The sequence below is a fragment of the Rutidosis leptorrhynchoides genome, chromosome 4, assembly GCF_046630445.1.
Source record: "Rutidosis leptorrhynchoides isolate AG116_Rl617_1_P2 chromosome 4, CSIRO_AGI_Rlap_v1, whole genome shotgun sequence".
Lineage (NCBI taxonomy): Eukaryota > Viridiplantae > Streptophyta > Magnoliopsida > Asterales > Asteraceae > Rutidosis > Rutidosis leptorrhynchoides.
This window is the reverse complement of record NC_092336.1, coordinates 646,852,109-646,877,878: the sequence shown is the minus strand read 5'-3', so window position 1 is coordinate 646,877,878 and position 25,770 is coordinate 646,852,109. Positions and strand designations below refer to the sequence as shown.

The following is a 25,770-nucleotide window of genomic DNA, read 5'->3' as shown; positions in this document are numbered from 1 at the left end:
CTATACTTTTTCTGTTTATATTCATAAAATAGAGTTCAATATGAAATCATAGCAATTTGATTCACTCAAAACGGATTTAAAATGAAGAAGTTATGGGTAAAACAAGATTGGATAATTTTTCTCATTTTAGCTACGTGAAAATTGGTAACAAATCTATTCCAACCATAACTTAATCAACTTGTATTGTATATTATGTAATCTTGAGATACCATAGACACGTATACAATGTTTCGACCTATCATGTCGACACATCTATATATATTTCGGAACAACCATAGACACTCTATATGTGAATGTTGGAGTTAGATATACAGGGTTGAGGTTGATTCCAAAATATATATAGTTTGAGTTGTGATCAATACTGAGATATGTATACACTGGGTCGTGGATTGATTCAAGATAATATTTATCGATTTATTTCTGTACATCTAACTGTGGACAACTAGTTATAGGTTACTAACGAGGACAGCTGACTTAATAAACTTAAAACATCAAAATATATTAAAAGTGTTGTAAATATATTTTGAACATACTTTAATACATATGTATATATTGTTATAGGTTCGTGAATCAACCAGTGGTCAAGTCTTACTTCCCGACGAAGTAAAAATCTGTGAAAGTGAGTTATAGTCCCACTTTTAAAATCTAATATTTTTGGGATGAGAATACATGCAGGTTTTATAAATGATTTACAAAATAGACACAAGTACGTGAAACTACATTCTATGGTTGAATTATCGAAATCGAATATGCCCCTTTTTATTAAGTCTGGTAATCTAAGAATTAGGGAACAGACACCCTAATTGACGCGAATCCTAAAGATAGATCTATTGGGCCTAACAAACCCCATCCAAAGTACCGGATGCTTTAGTACTTCGAAATTTATATCATATCCGAAGGGTGTCCCGGAATGATGGGGATATTCTTATATATGCATCTTGTTATTGTCGGTTACCAGGTGTTCACCATATGAATGATTTTTATCTCTATGTATGGGATGTGTATTGAAATATGAAATCTTGTGGTCTATTGTTACGATTTGATATATATAGGTTAAACCTATAACTCACCAACATTTTTGTTGACGTTTAAAGCATGTTTATTCTCAGGTGAATATTAAGAGCTTCCGCTGTTGCATACTAAAATAAGGACAAGATTTGGAGTCCATGTTTGTATGATATTGTGTAAAAACTGCATTCAAGAAACTGATTTCGATGTAACATATTTGTATTGTAAACCATTATGTAATGGTCGTGTGTAAACAGGATATTTTAGATTATCATTATTTGATAATCTACGTAAAGCTTTTTAAACCTTTATTTATGAAATAAAGGTTATGGTTTGTTTTAAAAATGAATGCAGTCTTTGAAAAACGTCTCATATAGAGGTCAAAACCTCGCAACGAAATCAATTAATATGGAACGTTTTTAATCAATAAGAACGGGACATTTCAGTTGGTATCCGAGCGTTGGTCTTAGAGAACCAGAAAATTTGCATTAGTGTGTCTTATCGAGTTTGTTAGGATGCATTAGTGAGTCTGGACTTCGACCGTGTTTTTTTTAAAAATGATTGCTTAATATTTTTGTTGGAAACTATATATTTTTAACATATGAATATTATGTGATATATTAATCTCTTAACGTGTTTGATATTATGTGATAGATGTCTACCTCTAGAACAAGTCCCATTGACTCACCTAATAATAATGAAGAGTCAAATGTAAATTGGAATGATTTGTGGACTGATTCACAAGTTCCCGAAGAGGAACCGGAAGAAGAGTCGGAACCGGAAGAAGAATCGGAACCGGAAGAAGAATCGGAACCGGATGAAGAAATAGAACCGGTGGGGGAAATAATAAAACGGTTAAGTAAAAGAAAATCCTCAACCAACCGACCAAAGTTAATTATGGTCAATGGTGTTTCCGCCAAGGAAGCAAAATATTGGGAGGATTACCAATTCTCCTATGAATCGGATTCCGACGAGAATTCCGATGATGTTATAGAAATTACCCCAACTGAATTTAAAAAGGCAAAATAAAATAATAAGGGAAAGGGCATAAAAATAGAGAAATCTAATTCCAACCCCGATGAACTTTATATGTATCGTCAACCCCCGAAGTCCTTAAGTTGTAACAATGACCCGGGAACCTCTAAACCACCAGGTTTTTCTAAACCAATGTGGACAACGACGGCTCGTATTAGGGGAACATCATATATCCCTAGAAACTTGGCAAAACGAACCAAAACCGAAGAAGAAGAAACGAGCGAGTCGGAATAAGATAGTTGTATTCGTGTGGTGTAATATATTTTATGAAACTAACTCTTGTCTATTTTACAGTTTAAAAACACAAAATGGATAGACAACCCAATATTTTAAGAGACCTACCCGGAGACATGATTGATGAAATCTTGTCTAGAGTCGGCCAGAATTCTTCGGCACAACTATTTAAGGCGAGATTAGTTTGTAAGACATTCGAAGAACGTTCCAAGAATGTCTTGGTTTATAAGAGACTTTCGTTTGAAAGATGGGGGATATCACATTGGGAAACCCATAAGTTACGATGTGTTTACTTTGACGCATATATTGCGGGGAACCCAAATGCTATTTTACGCAACGGGTTAAGAAATTATTTTGACTCAATATATCCGAATATTGGACTTCGTGATTTAGAAAAAGCGGCTAACATGCAACATAAAGAAGCATGTTATGCTTACGGATTAGTAATGTTCGCTTCTCACCAAAGTGAGAACAAGAACATCGGGCTACAACTATTAAACAAAACGTTTCCACAAGTGACGGAGTCGGTAATTGGGGTAAGAAATGAGGTTTTTAGATTATTACGGGACTGTTGGACATTACGTAACCCTCGTCCCTTTGATGACGTTACAACACGCTGTCTTATCAACGACCATAACGGTTATGTTGCACAAGACCAAGGATGGGAAGTAGTCCTAGTAAAACCAGAATGCATGACTTGTTTCTGGACGTATGAATTACGTGTCTTTATTGCCTTTGCTGAACGACTTGTGTACTAGCTAGAATTGTCTTCACAACTATCTTGTATCAAAGTTATTGTGTGCTATATTTCATGCTTTATGTAAAATAAGCGGTATTGTAAGTTTGTAAAATATTGTATAAAAGTTTGAACGCGAAATATTATTATAATCAGTTTTTCATATAGAATTGTAGTAGTTGAATTGTATATTAGCTACTAAGTATGAACTTAACGGGTAGGTACTACCCGAATTTAAACTTATAAAACGCTAATATGAAGAAAAAGCTTTTATAAATGAGTTCATATTATGCTACGAAATACTATTAACTACTCTTAATATTCTGTATGATTAACTTGTTCCATTTAACTATTTTGAAGGAAATGGCACCGACTACTCGACACACCGTGAATATGAATGAAGAGGAATTCCGTACTTTTCTAGCTTCAAACATAGCCGCAGTACAGGCTGCGCTACATACCAACAATAACCTTGGATCTAGCAGTACAGGAAATCGTGTAGGATGCACCTACAAAGAATTCACTGCCTGCAAACCTTTGGAATTTGATGGAACCGAAGGACCGATCGGATTGAAACGGTGGACCGAGAAGGTTGAATCGGTGTTTGCCATAAGTAAGTGTACTGAAGAGGACAAAGTGAAGTACGCTACGCATACCTTCACAGGTTCTGCGTTAACATGGTGGAATACCTATCTAGAGCAAGTGGGACAAGATGATGCGTACGCACTACCGTGGTCAGCATTCAAGCACTTGATGAACGAGAAGTACCATCCCAGAACCGAGGTCAATAAGCTCAAGACAGAACTTAGAGGGTTACGAACCCAAGGATTTGATATTACCACGTACGAAAGACGATTCACAGAATTGTGCCTATTGTGTCCGGGAGCATTCGAAGATGAGGAAGAGAAGATCGACGCGTTTGTGAAAGGATTACCGGAAAGAATCCAAGAAGATATAAGTTCACACGAGCCCGCCTCCATACAACAGGCATGTAGAATGGCTCACAAACTAGTGAACCAGATTGAAGAAAGAATTAAAGAACAGACTGCTGAAGAGGCCAATGTGAAGCAAGTCAAAAGAAAGTGGGAGGAAAACGGTGATAAGAATCACCAATACAACAACAACAGCAATTACAACAATAATCGCAACAATTATCCCAACAATCGCAACATCAATCGCAACTACAACAAACGGCCCAACAACAACAACAACAACAACAGCAACTACAACAATCATCCCAACAACAATAATAACCGCAACAACAACAACAATCAGAAGCAGCTATGCCAAAGGTGTGAAAATAATCACTCGGGGTTCTGCACCAAATTTTGCAACAAGTGTAAAAGAAATGGTCATAGCGCGGCGAAGTGTGAGGTCTACGGACCAGGGGTTAATAGAACGAAAGGAACAAATGGTGTCGGAACGAGTAATGGCGGAGCAAGTAGTGTCGGAGCAAGTTATGCCAATGTAGTTTGTTATAAATGTGGAAAACCAGGCCACATTATTAGAAATTGCCCGAACCAGGAGAACACGAATGGACAAGGCCGTGGAAGAGTTTTCAATATTAATGCGGTAGAGGCACAGGAAGACCCGGAGCTTGTTACGGGTACGTTTCTTATTGACAATAAATCTGCTTACGTTTTATTTGATTCGGGTGCGGATAGAAGCTATATGAGTAGAGATTTTTGTGCTAAATTAAGTTGTCCATTGACGCCTTTGGATAGTAAATTTTTACTCGAATTAGCAAATGGTAAATTAATTTCAGCAGATAATATATGTCGGAATCGAGAAATTAAACTGGTTAGCGAAACATTTAAGATTGATTTAATACCAGTAGAGTTAGGGAGTTTTGATGTGATAATCGGTATGGACTGGTTGAAAGAAGTGAAAGCGGAGATCGTTTGTTACAAAAATGCAATTCGCATTATACGAGAAAAAGGAAAACCCTTAATGGTGTACGGAGAAAAGGGCAACACGAAGCTACATCTTATTAGTAATTTGAAGGCACAAAAACTAATAAGAAAAGGTTGCTATGCTGTTCTAGCACACGTCGAGAAAGTACAAACTGAAGAAAAGAGCTTCAATGATGTTCCCATTGCAAAAGAATTTCCCGATGTATTTCCGAAAGAATTACCGGGATTACCCCCACATCGATCCGTTGAATTTCAAATAGATCTTGTACCAGGAGCTGCACCAATAGCTCGTGCTCCTTACAGACTCGCACCCAGCGAGATGAAAGAACTGCAAAGCCAATTACAAGAACTTTTAGAGCGTGGTTTCATTCGACCAAGCACATCACCGTGGGGAGCTCCTGTTTTGTTTGTCAAGAAGAAAGATGGTACATTCAGGTTGTGTATCGACTACCGAGAGTTGAACAAACTTACCATCAAGAACCGCTACCCACTACCGAGAATCGACGACTTATTTGATCAACTACAAGGCTCGTCTGTTTATTCAAAGATTGACTTACGTTCCGGGTATCATCAAATGCGGGTGAAAGAAGATGATATTCCAAAGACTGCTTTCAGAACACGTTACGGTCATTACGAGTTTATGGTCATGCCGTTTGGTTTAACTAATGCACCAGCTGTGTTCATGGACCTTATGAACCGAGTGTGTGGACCATACCTTGACAAGTTTGTCATTGTTTTCATTGATGACATACTTATTTACTCAAAGAATGACCAAGAACACGGTGAACATTTGAGAAAGGTGTTAGAAGTATTGAGGAAGGAAGAATTGTACGCTAAGTTTTCAAAGTGTGCATTTTGGTTGGAAGAAGTTCAATTCCTCGGTCACATAGTGAACAAAGAAGGTATTAAGGTGGATCCGGCAAAGATAGAAACTGTTGAAAAGTGGGAAACCCCGAAAACTCCGAAACACATACGCCAGTTTTTAGGACTAGCTGGTTACTACATAAGGTTCATCCAAGACTTTTCCAGAATAGCAAAACCCTTGACTGCATTAACGCATAAAGGGAAGAAATTTGAATGGAATGATGAACAAGAGAAAGCGTTTCAGTTATTGAAGAAAAAGCTAACTACGGCACCTATATTGTCATTGCCTGAAGGGAATGATGATTTTGTGATTTATTGTGATGCATCAAAGCAAGGTCTCGGTTGTGTATTAATGCAACGAACGAAGGTGATTGCTTATGCGTCTAGACAATTGAAGATTCACGAACAAAATTATACGACGCATGATTTGGAATTAGGCGCGGTTGTTTTTGCATTAAAGACTTGGAGGCACTACTTATATGGGGTCAAAAGTATTATATATACCGACCACAAAAGTCTTCAACACATATTTAATCAGAAACAACTGAATATGAGGCAGCGTAGGTGGATTGAATTATTGAATGATTACGACTTTGAGATTCGTTACCACCCAGGGAAGGCAAATGTGGTAGCCGATGCCTTGAGCAGGAAGGACAGAGAACCCATTCGAGTAAAATCTATGAATATAATGATTCATAATAACATTACTACTCAAATAAAGGAGGCGCAACAAGGAGTTTTAAAAGAGGGAAATTTAAAGGATGAAATACCCAAAGGATCGGAGAAGCATCTTAATATTCGGGAAGACGGAACCCGGTATAGGGCTGAAAGGATTTGGGTACCAAAATTTGGAGATATGAGAGAAATGGTACTTAGAGAAGCTCATAAAACCAGATACTCAATACATCCTGGAACAGGGAAGATGTACAAGGATCTCAAGAAACATTTTTGGTGGCCGGGTATGAAAGCCGATGTTGCTAAATACGTAGGAGAATGTTTGACGTGTTCTAAGGTCAAGGCTGAGCATCAGAAACCATCAGGTCTACTTCAACAACCCGAAATCCCGGAATGGAAATGGGAAAACATTACCATGGATTTCATCACTAAATTGCCAAGGACTGCAAGTGGTTTTGATACTATTTGGGTAATAGTTGATCGTCTCACCAAATCAGCACACTTCCTACCAATAAGAGAAGATGACAAGATGGAGAAGTTAGCACGACTGTATTTGAAGGAAGTCGTCTCCAGACATGGAATACCAATCTCTATTATCTCTGATAGGGATGGCAGATTTATTTCAAGATTCTGGCAGACATTACAGCAAGCATTAGGAACTCGTCTAGACATGAGTACTGCCTATCATCCACAAACTGATGGGCAGAGCGAAAGGACGATACAAACGCTTGAAGACATGCTACGAGCATGTGTTATTGATTTCGGAAACAGTTGGGATCGACATCTACCGTTAGCAGAATTTTCCTACAACAACAGCTACTATTCAAGCATTGAGATGGCGCCGTTTGAAGCACTTTATGGTAGAAAGTGCAGGTCTCCGATTTGTTGGAGTGAGGTGGGGGATAGACAGATTACGGGTCCGGAGATTATACAAGAAACTACCGAGAAGATCATCCAAATTCAACAACGGTTGAAAACCGCCCAAAGTCGACAAAAGAGCTACGCTGACATTAAAAGAAAAGATATAGAATTTGAAATTGGAGAGATGGTCATGCTTAAAGTTTCACCTTGGAAAGGCGTTGTTCGATTTGGTAAACGAGGGAAATTAAATCCAAGGTATATTGGACCATTCAAGATTATTGATCGTGTCGGACCAGTAGCTTACCGACTTGAGTTACCTCAACAACTCGCGGCTGTACATAACACTTTCCACGTCTCGAATTTGAAGAAATGTTTTGCTAAAGAAGATCTCACTATTCCGTTAGATGAAATCCAAATCAACGAAAAACTCCAATTCATCGAAGAACCCGTCGAAATAATGGATCGTGAGGTTAAAAGACTTAAGCAAAACAAGATACCAATTGTTAAGGTTCGATGGAATGCTCGTAGAGGACCCGAGTTCACCTGGGAGCGTGAAGATCAGATGAAGAAGAAATACCCGCATCTATTTCCAGAAGATTCGTCAACACCTTCAACAGCTTAAAATTTCGGGACGAAATTTATTTAACGGGTAGGTACTGTAGTGACCCGAACTTTTCCATGTTTATATATATTAATTGAGATTGATGTTTACATGATTAAATGTTTAAAACATGTTAAGCAATCAAACTTGTTAAGACTTGATTAATTGAAATATGTTTCATATAGACAATTGACCACCCAAGTTGACCGGTGATTCACGAACGTTAAAACTTGTAAAAACTATATGATGACATATATATGGATATATATATAGTTAACATGATACTATTATAAGTAAACATATCATTAAGTATATTAACAATGAACTACATATGTAAAAACAAGACTACTAACTTAATGATTTTTAAACGAGACATATATGTAACGATTATGGTTGTAAAGACATTTAATGTATATATATCATATTAAGAGATATTCATACATGATAATATCATGATAATATAATAATTTAAAATCTCATTTGATATTATAAACATTGGGTTAACAACATTTAACAAGATCGTTAACCTAAAGGTTTCAAAACAACACTTACATGTAACGACTAACGATGACTTAACGACTCAGTTAAAATGTATATACATGTAGTGTTTTAATATGTATTTATACACTTTTGAAAGACTTCAATACACTTATCAAAATACTTCTACTTAACAAAAATGCTTACAATTACATCCTCGTTCAGTTTCATCAACAATTCTACTCGTATGCACCCGTATTCGTACTCGTACAATACACAGCTTTTAGATGTATGTAATATTGGTATATACACTCCAATGATCAGCTCTTAGCAGCCCATGTGAGTCACCTAACACATGTGGGAACCATCATTTGGCAACTAGCATGAAATATCTCATAAAATTATAAAAATATGAGTAATCATTCATGACTTATTTACATGAAAACAAAATTACATATCCTTTATATCTAATCCATACACCAACGACCAAAAACACCTACAAACACTTTCATTCTTCAATTTTCTTCATCTAATTGATCTCTCTCAAGTTCTATCTTCAAGTTCTAAGTGTTCTTCATAAATTCCAAAAGTTCTAGTTTCATAAAATCAAGAATACTTTCAAGTTTGCTAGCTCACTTCCAATCTTGTAAGGTGATCATCCAACCTCAAGAAATCTTTGTTTCTTACAGTAGGTTATCATTCTAATACAAGGTAATAATCATATTCAAACTTTGGTTCAATTTCTATAACTATAACAATCTTATTTCAAGTGATGATCTTACTTGAACTTGTTTTCGTGTCATGATTCTGCTTCAAGAACTTCGAGCCATCCAAGGATCCATTGAAGCTAGATCCATTTTTCTCTTTTCCAGTAGGTTTATCCAAGGAAATTAAGGTAGTAATGATGTTCATAACATCATTCGATTCATACATATAAAGCTATCTTATTCGAAGGTTTAAACTTGTAATCACTAGAACATAGTTTAGTTAATTCTAAACTTGTTCGCAAACAAAAGTTAATCCTTCTAACTTGACTTTTAAAATCAACTAAACACATATTCTATATCTATATGATATGCTAACTTAATGATTTAAAACCTGGAAACACGAAAAACACCGTAAAACCGGATTTACGCCGTCGTAGTAACACCGCGGGCTGTTTTGGGTTAGTTAATTAAAAACTATGATAAACTTTGATTTAAAAGTTGTTATTCTGAGAAAATGATTTTTATTATGAACATGAAACTATATCCAAAAATTATGGTTAAACTCAAAGTGGAAGTATGTTTTCTAAAATGGTCATCTAGACGTCGTTCTTTCGACTGAAATGACTACCTTTACAAAAACGACTTGTAACTTATTTTTCTGACTATAAACCTATACTTTTTCTGTTTAGATTCATAAAATAGAGTTCAATATGAAATCATAGCAATTTGATTCACTCAAAACGGATTTAAAATGAAGAAGTTATGGGTAAAACAAGATTGGATAATTTTTCTCATTTTAGCTACGTGAAAATTGGTAACAAATCTATTCCAACCATAACTTAATCAACTTGTATTGTATATTATGTAATCTTGAGATACCATAGACACGTATACAATGTTTCGACCTATCATGTCGACACATCTATATATATTTCGGAACAACCATAGACACTCTATATGTGAATGTTGGAGTTAGATATACAGGGTTGAGGTTGATTCCAAAATATATATAGTTTGAGTTGTGATCAATACTGAGATACGTATACACTGGGTCGTGGATTGATTCAAGATAATATTTATCGATTTATTTCTGTACATCTAACTGTGGACAACTAGTTATAGGTTACTAACGAGGACAGCTGACTTAATAAACTTAAAACATCAAAATATATTAAAAGTGTTGTAAATATATTTTGAACATACTTTAATACAAATGTATATATTGTTATAGGTTCGTGAATCAACCAGTGGTCAAGTCTTACTTCCCGACGAAGTAAAAATCTGTGAAAGTGAGTTATAGTCCCACTTTTAAAATCTAATATTTTTGGGATGAGAATACATGCAGGTTTTATAAATGATTTACAAAATAGACACAAGTACGTGAAACTACATTCTATGGTTGAATTATCGAAATCGAATATGCCCCTTTTTATTAAGTCTGGTAATCTAAGAATTAGGGAACAGACACCCTAATTGACGCGAATCCTAAAGATAGATCTATTGGGCCTAACAAACCCCATCCAAAGTACCGGATGCTTTAGTACTTCGAAATTTATATCATATCCGAAGGGTGTCCCGGAATGATGGGGATATTCTTATATATGCATCTTGTTATTGTCGGTTACCGGGTGTTCACCATATGAATGATTTTTATCTCTATGTATGGGATGTGTATTGAAATATGAAATCTTGTGGTCTATTGTTACGATTTGATATATATAGGTTAAACCTATAACTCACCAACATTTTTGTTGACGTTTAAAGCATGTTTATTCTCAGGTGAATATTAAGAGCTTCCGCTGTTGCATACTAAAATAAGGACAAGATTTGGAGTCCATGTTTGTATGATATTGTGTAAAAACTGCATTCAAGAAACTGATTTCGATGTAACATATTTGTATTGTAAACCATTATGTAATGGTCGTGTGTAAACAGGATATTTTAGATTATCATTATTTGATAATCTACGTAAAGCTTTTTAAACCTTTATTTATGAAATAAAGGTTATGGTTTGTTTTAAAAATGAATGCAGTCTTTGAAAAACGTCTCATATAGAGGTCAAAACCTCGCAACGAAATCAATTAATATGGAACGTTTTTAATCAATAAGAACGGGACATTTCAATATATAGTTAACATGATATTATGATAAGTAAACATATCATTAAGTATATTAACAATGAACTACATATGTAAAAACAAGACTACTAACTTAATGATTTTGAAACGAGACATATATGTAACGATTATCGTTGTAACGACATTTAATGTATATATATATCATATTAAGAGATATTTGTACATCATAATATCATGATAATATAATAATTTAAAATCTCTTTTTATATTATAAACATTGGGTTAACAACATTTAACAAGATCGTTAACCTAAAGGTTTCAAAACAACATTTACATGTAACGACTAACGATGACTTAACGACTCAGTTAAAATGTATATACATGTAGTTTTTTAATATGTATTCATACACTTTTTAAAGACTTCAAGACACTTATCAAAATACTTCTACTTAACAAAAATGCTTACAATTACATCCTCGTTCAGTTTCATCAACAATTCTACTCGTATGCACCCGTATTCGTACTCGTACAATACACAGCTTTTAGATGTATGTACTATTGGTATATACACTCCAATGATCAGCTCTTAGCAGCCCATGTGAGTCACCTAACACATGTGGGAACCATCATTTGGCAACTAGCATGAAATATCTCATAAAATTACAAAAATATGAGTAATCATTCATGACTTATTTACATGAAAACAAAATTACATATCCTTTATATCTAATCCATACACCAACGACCAAAAACACCTACAAACACTTTCATTCTTCAATTTTCTTCATCTAATTGATCTCTCTCAAGTTCTATCTTCAAGTTCTAAGTGTTCTTCATAAATTCCAAAAGTTCTAGTTTCATAAAATCAAGAATACTTTCAAGTTTGCTAGCTCACTTCCAATCTTGTAAGGTGATCATCCAACCTCAAGAAATCTTTGTTTCTTACAGTAGGTTATCATTCTAATACAAGGTAATAATCATATTCAAACTTTGGTTCAATTTCTATAACTATAACAATCTTATTTCAAGTGATGATCTTACTTGAACTTGTTTTCGTGTCATGATTCTGCTTCAAGAACTTCGAGCCATCCAAGGATCCATTGAAGCTAGATCCATTTTTCTCTTTTCCAGTAGGTTTATCCAAGGAACTTAAGGTAGTAATGATGTTCATAACATCATTCGATTCATACATATAAAGCTATCTTATTCGAAGGTTTAAACTTGTAATCACTAGAACATAGTTTAGTTAATTCTAAACTTGTTCGCAAACAAAAGTTAATCCTTCTAACATGACTTTTAAAATCAACTAAACACATGTTCTATATCTATATGATATGCTAACTTAATGATTTAAAACCTGAAAACACGAAAAACACCGTAAAACCGGATTTACGCCGTCGTAGTAACACCGCGGGCTGTTTTGGGTTAGTTAATTAAAAACTATGATAAACTTTGATTTAAAAGTTGTTATTCTGAGAAAATGATTTTTATTATGAACATGAAACTATATCCAAAAATTATGGTTAAACTCAAAGTGGAAGTATGTTTTCTAAAATGGTCATCTAGACGTCGTTCTTTCGACTGAAATGACTACCTTTACAAAAACGACTTGTAACTTATTTCTCCGACTATAAACCTATACTTTTCTGTTTATATTCATAAAATAGAGTTCAATATGAAACCATAGCAATTTGATTCACTCAAAACGGATTTAAAATGAAGAAGTTATGGGTAAAACAAGATTGGATAATTTTTCTCATTTTAGCTACGTGAAAATTGGTAACAAATCTATTCCAACCATAACTTAATCAACTTGTATTGTATATTATGTAATCTTGAGATACCATAGACACGTATACAATGTTTCGACCTATCATGTCGACACATCTATATATATTTCGGAACAACCATAGACACTCTATATGTGAATGTTGGAGTTAGCTATACAGGGTTGAGGTTGATTCCAAAATATATATAGTTTGAGTTGTGATCAATACTGAGATACGTATACACTGGGTCGTGGATTGATTCAAGATAATATTTATCGATTTATTTCTGTACATCTAACTGTGGACAACTAGTTGTAGGTTACTAACGAGGACAACTGACTTAATAAACTTAAAACATCAAAATATATTAAAAGTGTTGTAAATATATTTTAAACATACTTTGATATATATGTATATATTGTTATAGGTTCGTGAATCAACCGGTGGTCAAGTCTTACTTCCCGACGAAGTAAAAATCTGTGAAAGTGAGTTATAGTCCCACTTTTAAAATCTAATATTTTTGGGATGAGAATACATGCAGGTTTTATAAATGATTTACAAAGTAGACACAAGTATGTGAAACTACATTCTATGGTTGAATTATCGAAATCGAATATGCCCCTTTTTATTAAGTCTGGTAATCTAAGAATTAGGGAACAGACACCCTAATTGACGCGAATCCTAAAGATAGATCTATTGGGCCTAACAAACCCCATCCAAAGAACCGGATGCTTTAGTACTTCGAAATTTATATCATATCCGAAGGGTGTCCCGGAATGATGGGGATATTCTTATATATGCATCTTGTTAATGTCGGTTACCAGGTGTTCACCATATGAATGATTTTTATCTCTATGTATGGGATGTGTATTGAAATATGAAATCTTGTGGTCTATTATTATGATTTGATATATATAGGTTAAACCTATAACTCACCAACATTTTTGTTGACGTTTTAAGCATGTTTATTCTCAGGTGATTATTAAGAGCTTCCGCTGTCGCATACTTAAATAAGGACGAGATTTGGAGTCCATGCTTGTATGATATTGTGTAAAAACTGCATTCAAGAAACTTATTTTGTTGTAACATATTTGTATTGTAAACCATTATGTAATGGTCGTGTGTAAACAGGATATTTTAGATTATCATTATTTGATAATGTACGTAAAGTTTTTTAAACCTTTATTGATGAAATAAAGGTTATGGTTTGTTTTAAAATGAATGCAGTCTTTGAAAAACGTCTCATATAGAGGTCAAAACCTCGCAACGAAATCAATTAATATGGAACGTTTTTAATCAATAAGAACGGGACATTTCACAAGGTAATAGTAGAAGTTAACAGATTCCTCCGATGGTAGATGAAAAAGGAGGAAGACAGAAGCGATTGTCAGAAGAAGAACAAGGATCAGTAATGGATTAAGCATTTTTATATATCTTTTGAAAGTATGGATTAAGGAAGAAAGTATAGGAATTGCGAGAATAATGAAACGAAGGAGGTAAATTTATAGCAAAATATCAGACGTAGCAATCAAGGCAGGTTACCGCATTTAATCAAAGAGGATCATAATTTCCTTGAATTCTGAAGAATTGAATCTTATATAGATTTCGAAGATTTTCTTAAATTCCTTGAATTCCGAAAATTCACCATGACTACGTCAAAAGTTAAATCTCTATCTCAATCTTTTGTGACAGCTTCATTCGTACGCTTCACATAATCGAATCGTTTTATCCATATTACTCAGTGATGATAAAACTCTATTTATCAACTCATATTCGTCATGAAAACATTTTTATTGATAGCCATGACAACCTCGATCAAATTTCAGACGAAATTCCTTTAACGGGTAGGTACTGTGACGACCCGGAAATTTTCGATCAAATGTAAACTTAATCTTTATATGTTTCCGACACGATAAGCAAAGTCTGTTAGGTTGAGTCTCAAAAATTTTGAACTATTTACATGAATTCATTTGACCTCGACCAGTTCGACGATTCACGAACAATTAATTGTAAATAGATATATGTGTATATATATATAAATGGTAACTGGAAACAAAATTTGAAATATTATATGTTGTTGTTATTAAAAATTAATTATGTAAACTAAAATAAAAATAGTATATTATAATAATTATTATTTAAAATATATCTATATATAAATAAAGTATATTAAAAATAAATATTAAATAATTGTAATACTCGTTTGATGTTCTGATTGATAATAAGCAAGTTAAATCCGAACTTATGTGATTTTAAAGTAAACGGTGATCCGAAAATGAGTTCTATAAATTTTAGGCTTACTAAAATTGTATTTAGGATCTAGTTATTAAATTTTAGAACTTTTTATATTTTACCCAGAATCGAGAGGGACAGTTGATGTAATTTTTATTTAATAAATTAATGATCGAATTTTATACCATAATGACTGAAATAAATAAAGACATTTAGTTTAAAAATATGAGATTTTTCAGAAGACATTTTATTCGCCACTGATTAACAAACGGAGTACGAAATTGAGTTCGTGAATGGTGACGGCTAAAAATAGCACACGCTTTTTTTTAAATTATATTATAATTTGAAATCATTGTGCTTGTTTGATTTCACTTTCTGTGTCATTTCCCTTTCAATTCCTGTGTCAATATTTGAGATACAATGAATGATACATATTAACTTATTGCATATACTGTGTGATGGTTTAATATATTCTTCTTTTTAAAATTTGATACTTTTCTTGTACTCCCTCATCTCACTCATTGATATATATGCATATACAATTCAATGTATATTGAATATCCACACTCAATCAATCATCACCAAAAACCCGTTCTAATTTATGTTATTGTTTTGGTTCATGAACTAGACCACCATCAAGTTAACACCCATCACCTTCTTTACTACTCGATGCTATGACCTTCTGTTTACACTATTTCCGATCAAGAACCAACACCAAACATCAAACCCATAATTCTTCTACTACTATGTTCACACGTTTTCTATCCAACTCCTACTGCTATCGCTATACACCACCATATAATCACCACCATGATCTCGTTACCCTCACCCATCGTTTACCAATACCACGAAAGATCCTAATACTAAACTTTCCTGTTATTCGAATCAATCTCAACCTCCAAACCACCACCTTTCACATGAAACCCACCATTTTTTTTTACCCATTTAGCTATCATCAATGAACCGATTTATTCTAGTTTTGTTTGAAACAAGCTCACGAACACCTCTACTGCTGTAACTGTTTTATTTCCATTCCGGTTAGCCTCAAACACCACTTATTCATATCCTTTATCCGCTAACTAAACTGCTCATCTGTTTCTACTTCTGTTGCTACTAAACGCCACCATCTTCATTCTAATTCTCAACATTAACAAACCCAAACAACCACAACACTTAATTTATAAACATGTTTTCGTGCTTACTGTTTCGAACCAACCAAGAACAACCAACAGTGACTGTGTTTAACTGCTACTGCTGCAGTCTCGAAAACCAAGCTCAAACCATTTATTTATTTATTTTTTTTCTTCCTGATGTTACTTCATGTTACTGTACGCGAATACCTTCTATCTGTTTCTGTTTTACCATCAACTTGCCAATACATTTCCTGGTTACTGTTTAACGAAGAGGCTCACTCACCTAGTGGGGATTTTTTTATCGTGAGTTATTAAGGGTGGGGACCTTTTGAGATTGCTTGGACACGACTCACTTACAGCAAAGGTGATTGATTTTACTTTTTGAATTTAATTGTATCCTTGACTCTTTGGAACCTTTCAACTTTGGGGACCACAATCCTTCAAGTGGTAACGTGTTATAATAGAGTTGATAATTTAATAAAGATAAGATAGGATATAGATGATGACGATTTAAAGAACGAAAATGTAAGGATATAATGATTTTATGCTTGAGATCAAAGGACCCATTGGAGAATGTGGAAGACAATGGTGGGTCGTTTACTTAAAATCATACGAGTATCATATTCAATTGATCATCATGATTTAACAGCAAAAACCAAACAACTCACATTCCTTTGGTCCCCACTCCATTCTTTTTATTACTTTTCTTTCTATCGTGACTCACCACACCCACCTCCTTTTTACGAATTGCTGTTGTCGAGTTGGAAAGAAAAATACAATATGCGGCCGCCTGGGATTCTTTAAGTTTATGTCGATTATAAATGAATGAATTGGGCCGTGCTTGTTTTAATGTTGGGCCATTTAAACTTTAGGATTACTTGAAAACAGTGGGTCGTTCTATATTTCTGTTACGGTTAGCACCATCATCATAGTTGAATGCTTCTTGTTAATTTGTTCGGTTTACTACTATTCGAGTACTGCTGCAGTCCGTTAGCTAAAGTGCTTCGATTACTGTTCAGACCATGACCAACCGAAGGCCATCACCCTCAAACACCATCTTATCGCTTCTGTTTACTTCGGTCTTGGTTTTCTATCGTGAAGATCCAACCTAACCCACTTGTGTTACTATTACGATCAATACACAACCTACAACTACTCTCGGGACTTATTACTGTACGATATTAAGGATGAGGATATAATCTTTTTTATCCCACTTGCAATTTAAAAACCCTTGTTATTCTGCCTACTACGACTGAAACAGAAAGGGTATGTCAGTTGGGCTGTATTGATTTATTAGATTGGGCTGAGATACAAGTGCTTGTTGGGCCGGTTAATGGAGTTGGGCTAAAGGACTTGGGCTGTGGCGAATAAAATGGCATATATATATATATATATATATATATGGGTTACAAATAAATATAGAAAAACAAACTTGGACTGGTGGTTAAGTGTGTCGCGGTTGAACGAGTGGTCACGGGTTCGAGCCATGTCTATGGCAACTCTTTTTAGACAGAGATTTTAAGGGTATACACATTTTTTTTATTAATGTTATTAATTATTATGATTATTATTATTATTATTGTTATGAATATAATTATTATTGTTATTGATTATTATTGTTGTCATTAGTATTATTATTATTATGTATTAGTATTATTATTATTATTATCAATATTATCATTATTAGGAATATAAATATTATTATGATTGTTAAAATTGTAATTTTTAGTAAAATTCTTATTAACGTTATTATTATAAATTTTCATTATTATTATTATTATTATCATTATTTTCTTTTTTATTTTTATTAACATTATTATTATTATTATAATTATAAATATAAATATTATTATAGAAACGATTAAGTTACAAAATAAATAAAATTATTAATACTATTATTACTATCATTACTATATTAATATTATAATAACAAACAAATATTTTTATATATAAATAACTACATTTGATATATATAACATAACTATATTAACATTTTTACTAACTATTTATCTAATGTATATAAAATAGATATAATTAATTAAATTATAAATGAAACCTATAATTTATTAAATATGACAATTATATCATTAATAACAATACATAAATTGTTCGATTACAATTATACGTGTTAATATATATACTTGATATAGGTTCGTGAATCTGAGGCCAACCCTGCATTGTTCAATGTCGTCATATGTATTTTTACTACAAAATACATTACCGTGAGTTTCATATGCTCCCTTTTTAAATGCTTTGGCAATATATATTTTTGGGGCTGAGAATACATGCGCTGCTTTTATAAATGTTTTACGAAATAGACACAAGTAATCGAAACTACATTCTATGATTGAATTGTTATACCGGATATCGCCCCTTGTTGAACTTGGTAGCCTAAGAATTGGTGTTTATTATAATTTCCACCAATTGACGAGAATCCTAAAGATAGATCTATGGGCCTTGACAAGCCCCAGTCAGAGAATTTGAACTGCTTTAGTACTTCGATGTTTATATGTTTGGGGATATTCTAGATGCATTTGTTAATGTCGGTTACCAGGTGTTCACCATATGAATGATTTTTATGCACTTGTGAGTGTAAGGATATTTATGAAAATGAGCTCTTGTGGTCTATTAAAATTATGGAAATGATTGATTATGATAAACTAATGAACTCACCAACCTTTTGGTTGACACTTGAAAGCATGTTTATTCCCAGGTATGAAAGAAATATTCCGCTATGCATTTGCTCATTTTAAGGACATTACTTGGAGTCGATCATCGCAATGGGACCAAATGTTGATGACTTCGTCCAACTGGATTAGGACGGGGTATGACACGAGGTCTGCTCATGGAGGGTGTTCCCAGGGAACTGTTGAGAAGGAGAAGGATAAGGAGGTATCCTCTGCTGTCCTAATGAAAGAAATGGCCACAGAGGAGCGTAACAATTGTAGGGTGGTTCCCCTTCCATGCCGTTAAGTTGATGGAGAAACATCAAATTAGCGGTACCGTCCCCTTACATCCGGAAATTACTGGGGAGGTGAATTCAGCCGCTGCGCAAGAATGTCATGCTGCTCAAAAGTCCTTGGCGGAGATCCAATTTGGTAGTTTTGGGGATCTTCGTTCTAATGATAGTACAACCGTGTAGTAGCTCTTGGACTTTAAGTTTTAATTTGTTGTACTGCGCATTGTTGCTTATTTTTTGAAGTGGTTTGTAATGAAACGTATGTAATTAATGAAAGTTTCATTTCAAGTGTTTCGTGTTGAATTTTTCTTCAGTTGAACTAGTTCATATCTTCATATGTATGTCTAGAATACATTTGTGTTAGTTTTGGCGTGTACACCGTGCAGTCACGGGTGTTTATGCCATCTACTCATTGGCCGTTTATCAGTATAAATTTGTACCGACGAGGGCTAAACAATCACCTCTTAAGGGGGTACAAAATAACTAGTGTGGGTCTTATGTGGATGCCAGAATTCGTCCGCCGCTAACCGGTTATTATTATATGAACATCGTTTGTAAATAACGTACTGAACAAGTTATTGTAAACGGTAAAATGCTTTTATTCATTCCTGAAAATGAAAAAACATACATAGATTCTTTATTGAAAAAGAAGACAAACATCAAGATAGCCTTAAGTTGAAGTGATCAGTTTCAGTCACGGTATCCATCTAAATTTCAGTGTAGCGTCTAGCCACTTTTGTTTCCCTTAGCGGGCGTTCCATCTCGGTTGAAGCTTTCACGACTTTCTGGCCTGGAACGTTTTGGTGCCCGACTAAGGTGTTAGTTGTTCCATGGTTATTGATAAATTGTTCTTCCCATCCTGGCTGATAGCGCCAGCCGGTACTCCCTTTTCCAGTCTTGTAAGAGTTAGTTGGGCTCTTCCCGTTAGAGTATGATGCTGAAGGGAGGTAACTTAGCCGTTTAAGCACTGACACACGTTTTTCTTCCAAAATGTGCGGTGTCTTGCTTGCTTGTGTTCTTCGTGTGACTTGAGTACTGCCTCTTACCAGGAAAGGCTGTCGGGTCAATTCGACTGTAGCCACACCTTTTCGGTTGGAAATTTAAGCAAGCCGTGAGCAGTGGAGGTTATGGCGCTAAACTTTCTGAAGAAGTTTCTTCCCAAGATCACATTCGTGGCGGTCACAGATTTGACCACATAAAAGTCAATGACCTCACTACTGAGGTAGGGCTGTGTGCCTACCGTCACCGTTGCTTTGAGTCTTCCTATGGGTTCTTCAGTAGAGCCCGAAAATTCAGAGATAATGGCGTTGGAGTACCTCATTTTTCTACCGACATATTTTGGGAGTTGGGAAAGGCAATGGGCATACAAGACATCAACCTCACTCCAGTGTCAGTGTACATTTCCTGGACACGAAAGCCGTCTATCAGGCCGTCAATCACCACAGGTCCCTCCAGAGCGTATCGTGTCGGTAACCTAGGGAATGTGATTACCGCGTCTCTCCAGGGTCGAGCTCATCTTTTTCGATACTAATCATGTTGATTACAACTTTATCTTTCTCCTTCTCACGCTTCTTACCGTTTTCCTTCTGCCAACTGAATGTTTTGTTGGGGTCGGCCTTCTTGAACTTCCGTCCTGACAACAAGTGATTGAGTTCGACTGCTCTGATTTTGGCAATGATTTTGCATATCAGCGCCTTGCATTTATCGGTGTCATGGCCATTGTCCTCATGGAACTCACAATACTTGTCTGACTTTTGGTCGTCACACTTTCCCAGTGGTGCCGGAGGAGTAAACTTTGCCTTCATGGGTTCCGTTAACAGTATCTCCCTTGGAGTTTTGGAGAGGCTGTCGATTAGACACCCTTTATCATACAGCTTTCGGCTGCTCTTGTCATGCCTATGGCTGTCATGACTCCTGCCGTGACTGTTGTGGCCTTTGTGATGGATTTCGCTGCGCCTGCTGCTGTCGTGACGGTGCCTGCCGTCGCTTCTTCTTTCCTTTTCTCTTTTCTTTTCGTCTCGGTGATACCCGGCTTGTCTTTCTCTTCCAGAGTGTTGGTATTGCCTCGCTACCATCACTGCATCTGCAAATGTACACGGGATGTTCCACCGGATTTCAGAGACGAGTGACGGGTGTGCATCTTTATCCAGGCATGTTATGAATTCGGAAATCTGTTGTGTTTCCGGGAGTCCTAGTATTTTTTGACACTCCAGCATATACCTTGTAATGAAGCTTTCAATTTTTTCTCCCCGGTACATTGGTATTTCGTGAGCATACAGGTGCGTATACGTGTGTCGCGGAGGTTCTGATATTGCATGAGGAACTTCTCCCGCAAGTCTGCGAAGCACGTGATTCCATTAGGTGGTAATTTTGCGAACCATTCCCTGGCAGCCGACTGTAGTACCGTCGAAAAGAGATGACACGCCACCTCGTCACTCCAGTGTTGGGTTTTCATGGCACGCTCGAAGATTTGCAGGAAATCATCCGGGTCGGTGGTGCCATTGTACACCCCCAAAGTGACCGGTATGACGATGTTAGCAGGGAGTGTACAGCCGGCGATTCGTTCGCAGAGCTTTTGGCTAGTTGCCGACATCTCAACCGGTCGCTTTGCTTTGTTACCGGTGATCAGGGCAAACTGATAAGTGCGGTTCCCTAGATGGCAGGTTGCGACAGGGAGTGTTTGTATGCCGGCGGCGCAGCCTGCACGAGGAGCTCGGTCAGCTATGCGTTCGCGGAAGCTTTGGTGTCACCCTCGCTTCCCGCGCCGATGTTTATCATTAGGCTGGTTTTCACGACGTCGGCTGAGATCATTTTGGTGATCATGTCGGTGTCGTTGTGAGAGGATCCGATGCCGCTTGAACCACCTGTTTTAAGACCAAGAGTTTAGAGCTTCAACCTATCTCCACCGAGCGGTGATCCCTCGTGTGTATCCTCATCGTCGTCGGAGATATTCATATCGTCCCCCGACGCGTCACCTGGGTGAATGTGAGCGATTGATTGCTTTTGAGGTTGAGGTGGTTCCACCGGTGGTGAGCTTTCTTTGTTCGAAGGTGGCTGAACGTCGTTGTTCGTACCTTTTTTGCTTGTCGTTTCGCTACTTGGTTTCACTGTGTTGTTCGTACCTTTAGGTGGCGCCATTTGATCAAACCAAAATCGTTACGCGTGATTAGAGTTCGGGTTTGAGTGATTAATTTGGGAAAAGAGTATGTTGATTGTTTTAACTCCAATAATTGTGCAAACCCCGATTTGAAATCTGGATTCCAAGGGCGTAAAACAATCAATTTAATTAGCCTTATTCGATCGGAATTGAATAAGCTAATATCTAAGGGTGAGGATTAATTCCGACAATGATCGGAGCACCGACCGAAATTGGTTTAACGACTGGAGTGATGTTACCGCAATTGATTTGGGCAGATTAACATTAATGCATCAAGTGTTGTTCGAATGAAAGATCTTGTTTATGTATTTATAGATGTTTAGGATGGAATGGTGACGTGTCACATGTCCCTTTCATGGTTGTAACAAACTTGGTCAATCCCGTGGGGTGACGTGGCACCTGTCCTTTTCGTGGGGAATAACAGATCCTAACGAACTTCCCTAGATTTGAGGGCTGACGTGGCATGCAACTTGCTTGCATGCTCGTTCCGTTATCAGGTTATCATTCCGGGACAGAGCGTCTTTTCCGGGATAGTGCACTTTCTCCGGGATAGTGTACTTTCTTCGGGATAGTGCACCTTCTCCAGGACAACGTGCTTGTCCCGGTAGAATATCTTCGTGTCGGGTTGGAATGCCGAGATGGTACTGACGGCAAGTTGATTCAGGTTAAGGCATCACGGTGCTCTCAGTCTAGCCGGGTGGGTCTTCGCCGAACACTTGGGAAGTGTTTTTTCACGGTTATAATTATGATGACTGGCTTCACAACGCTTGATTATGATTGTCATGACCGGCTGTATGGTGCCGGTTGTGTGTATGTCATCCGGGTTCTCGGTCTTGCCATTTGCCCGGCGTGGTAAAATTCCCGGGATGACGTCAGACGGATCTCGAGAAAAGAAGTACGCGTTCCGGGACGCGTAATATCAGGTAGGATTTTTGCCGAGACGCTTGCCTGTTTTTGAGACGGATCATTATGCGTATCATTATGTACCATTTCCCAAAGTGATTTGAAACACGGAATGAAAAAGGAATATTCTTCGTGAAGTTTACTGCTTAAAGCTTACTGCTTAAAATAGATTATCACGTCCACCTCAAACCCTATATTAGTTTACTGCTTAAAGTTTATAGTTGGATCGTAAGTTAGTTGAAAACAATACCTTACCCTCTTTTAAATATCTTAACCAGTTATGTCACAATTATTATTCTCCTAGAAAAATAATTCTAAATCTAAGTTTGGATAGATCAAAACAATAGTATTTCCCTAAAAGACACGATGTTGATAAATCTGTCTTACGCATCTTTGAATTTGCTACATGTTCAAAAGATTAAGGTAATTTTCAATCTAACTTGGAATATTTATGATATCCTTGTGCTGCTATGTTTTGTTATTTTCAGGATATATTTAGAATAAAAAAAAAAAGTTCGGTGTCTAGTCGGTGGAAACAAGTACAGGGACCATTCTTGACAATAGAGCATTCTGAAAATGATATAAATATAGGTTTTACGTTTATTTAATTTATTTTTTCTCTGATTTCCATCTCTCCCTGTATATCTTGTTCTAGGGTTTGATCTCTTAGTTGTGTGAATGACAATTACCTGAGTGTTTTTCTTGTATTATGAGGCTATTAGATATCTTTTTGATGTAAATTTTTTGGACTTTGTTCAGTTATAATTTGATGCAACATTTTTGATATTTGTTGCGAGTCTGTGAGATCTTGATGCTATTGTTCGTAATTGGTGTAGGTAGAAAAGCATTAAATTAAGAGTGGTGACGTGGATACACGGAAAGATATATAGGCAATGAATGAAATTTCACGGAAACCAAAATTCTTTTCGTGAGCTTTACGTAAATTATTAAGTTCAAGGAAAGCAATTAACCAATGAATGAAATCAATCTTGATTCTTACAGTTGCTTAATGAAATGAAATTGGAATTGGAATTAAAATTTAAATTGAAATCGAATCTAAATTGAAACTGAAATTTCATTAATTAATATATTAACATCCTTTTTGGATGTAATCAAGAACCGCAATGATACCCACCACAAGCGCTTGATCAATCCCTGGTTTCACCACCACTTGATAAACATCTTTCTTCTCCATCATTTGTTTCATTTCTTTAATCACCTCAACCTTAAATGAATTCATTATATATATATCATATCATCATAATATTTAATTAATATAATTGTACGTGCAACAAATTAATTTAATTACTAGGAGTATTAAACACACACACACACACACACATATTAATATATTATATACCTGGGCTATGACATTGCCGCTAGAGTCGACGATGTTGCAATCTCTATCCGGAAAGTAACCCCTTATTTGAAGGTTTCTGCAGTAGAAGTTGTTGTTGTTTTGTTCAATTGAAACCCTGACGGGTCTATTGGTGATGCCAGGTTTTGGATCTTTCAATGTAAAAACCAGCTTTTGGGATCCTACATAGTTTGAGGTGTAGCCTCGCCATTGTTTATCCAGGCTTAAAGCTTCAACAATCCCTCCCTATAATATATATATATAACAAAACGTATATAAAAATAAAAAAATATTAAGAAAACATGTACGGAGTATTAATTTTCATTTTAAAGTGTAGATGTCAGGAATAAATTTTTTTTTTAAAAAAACTTAATAAAAAATATATACTCCGTACCTTTCTACGGATGAGAAGCAACGGTGTTTGGTAGGCATCGGTGAGAGTGATGTGATCCTTTTTGCCAACAACACCATCGACCTTGAATACAACCTCATGGGTATGCAAATCAGTAACCACAAAGCCGCCGCCACCAACAACGTGAGGGCGTGTTCGTACCCTTAGAACCACCTCACTTGATGAACAAAACATCTTGCTTACTACCGCCATCTCCCTCATTATTACTTTTGTACCCATTTTTTTCGAACCTTTTTTCTTTGACAACATGTAATGTAGTTAATTTTGAGGTAAGACGAATATTTATAATATCTATCGTTAAATATACAGATACATATACATACAAGATTATGTATCAATCAAAATCAAATGTTAGGCAAGCCTTGACAATATATATAAATATAAATATATATATTATACTAAATCTTAAAAGCTACCAATTACTCACATGTTAAATGCATGCTAATTAATTTATACTCCTATTTTTGAGTGTGGGATAAAAACAAGTACTAGTCCAGAAGTTACTTCAATTCCATATACGGAAATATCCAAGAATTATGACTATCAATATCATGATCATGATCACATAAATATGACGTGTAAACTTCATTACTACTTCATCTATTCCAATTCGACATACGGAAATATCCAATTATTCTTTTTATGTTAGATAAACCAAT

The 25,770-nt window shown here is 35.6% G+C and overlaps 1 protein-coding gene across 1 annotated transcript; it reads right to left on the bottom strand.

The window, feature by feature from the left end:
* Positions 1-24,352: 24,352 nt before the first annotated feature.
* LOC139904381 (protein LURP-one-related 6-like) lies at positions 24,353-25,395 on the bottom strand. Its single transcript, XM_071886316.1, has 3 exons — positions 25,094-25,395; positions 24,703-24,945; positions 24,353-24,567 (listed from the first exon to the last, which is right to left on the bottom strand). The coding sequence occupies exons 1-3, from the start codon at positions 25,358-25,360 to the stop codon at positions 24,433-24,435; spliced, it is 645 nt and encodes a 214-aa protein (XP_071742417.1). The 5' UTR covers positions 25,361-25,395; the 3' UTR covers positions 24,353-24,432.
* Positions 25,396-25,770: the final 375 nt, after the last annotated feature.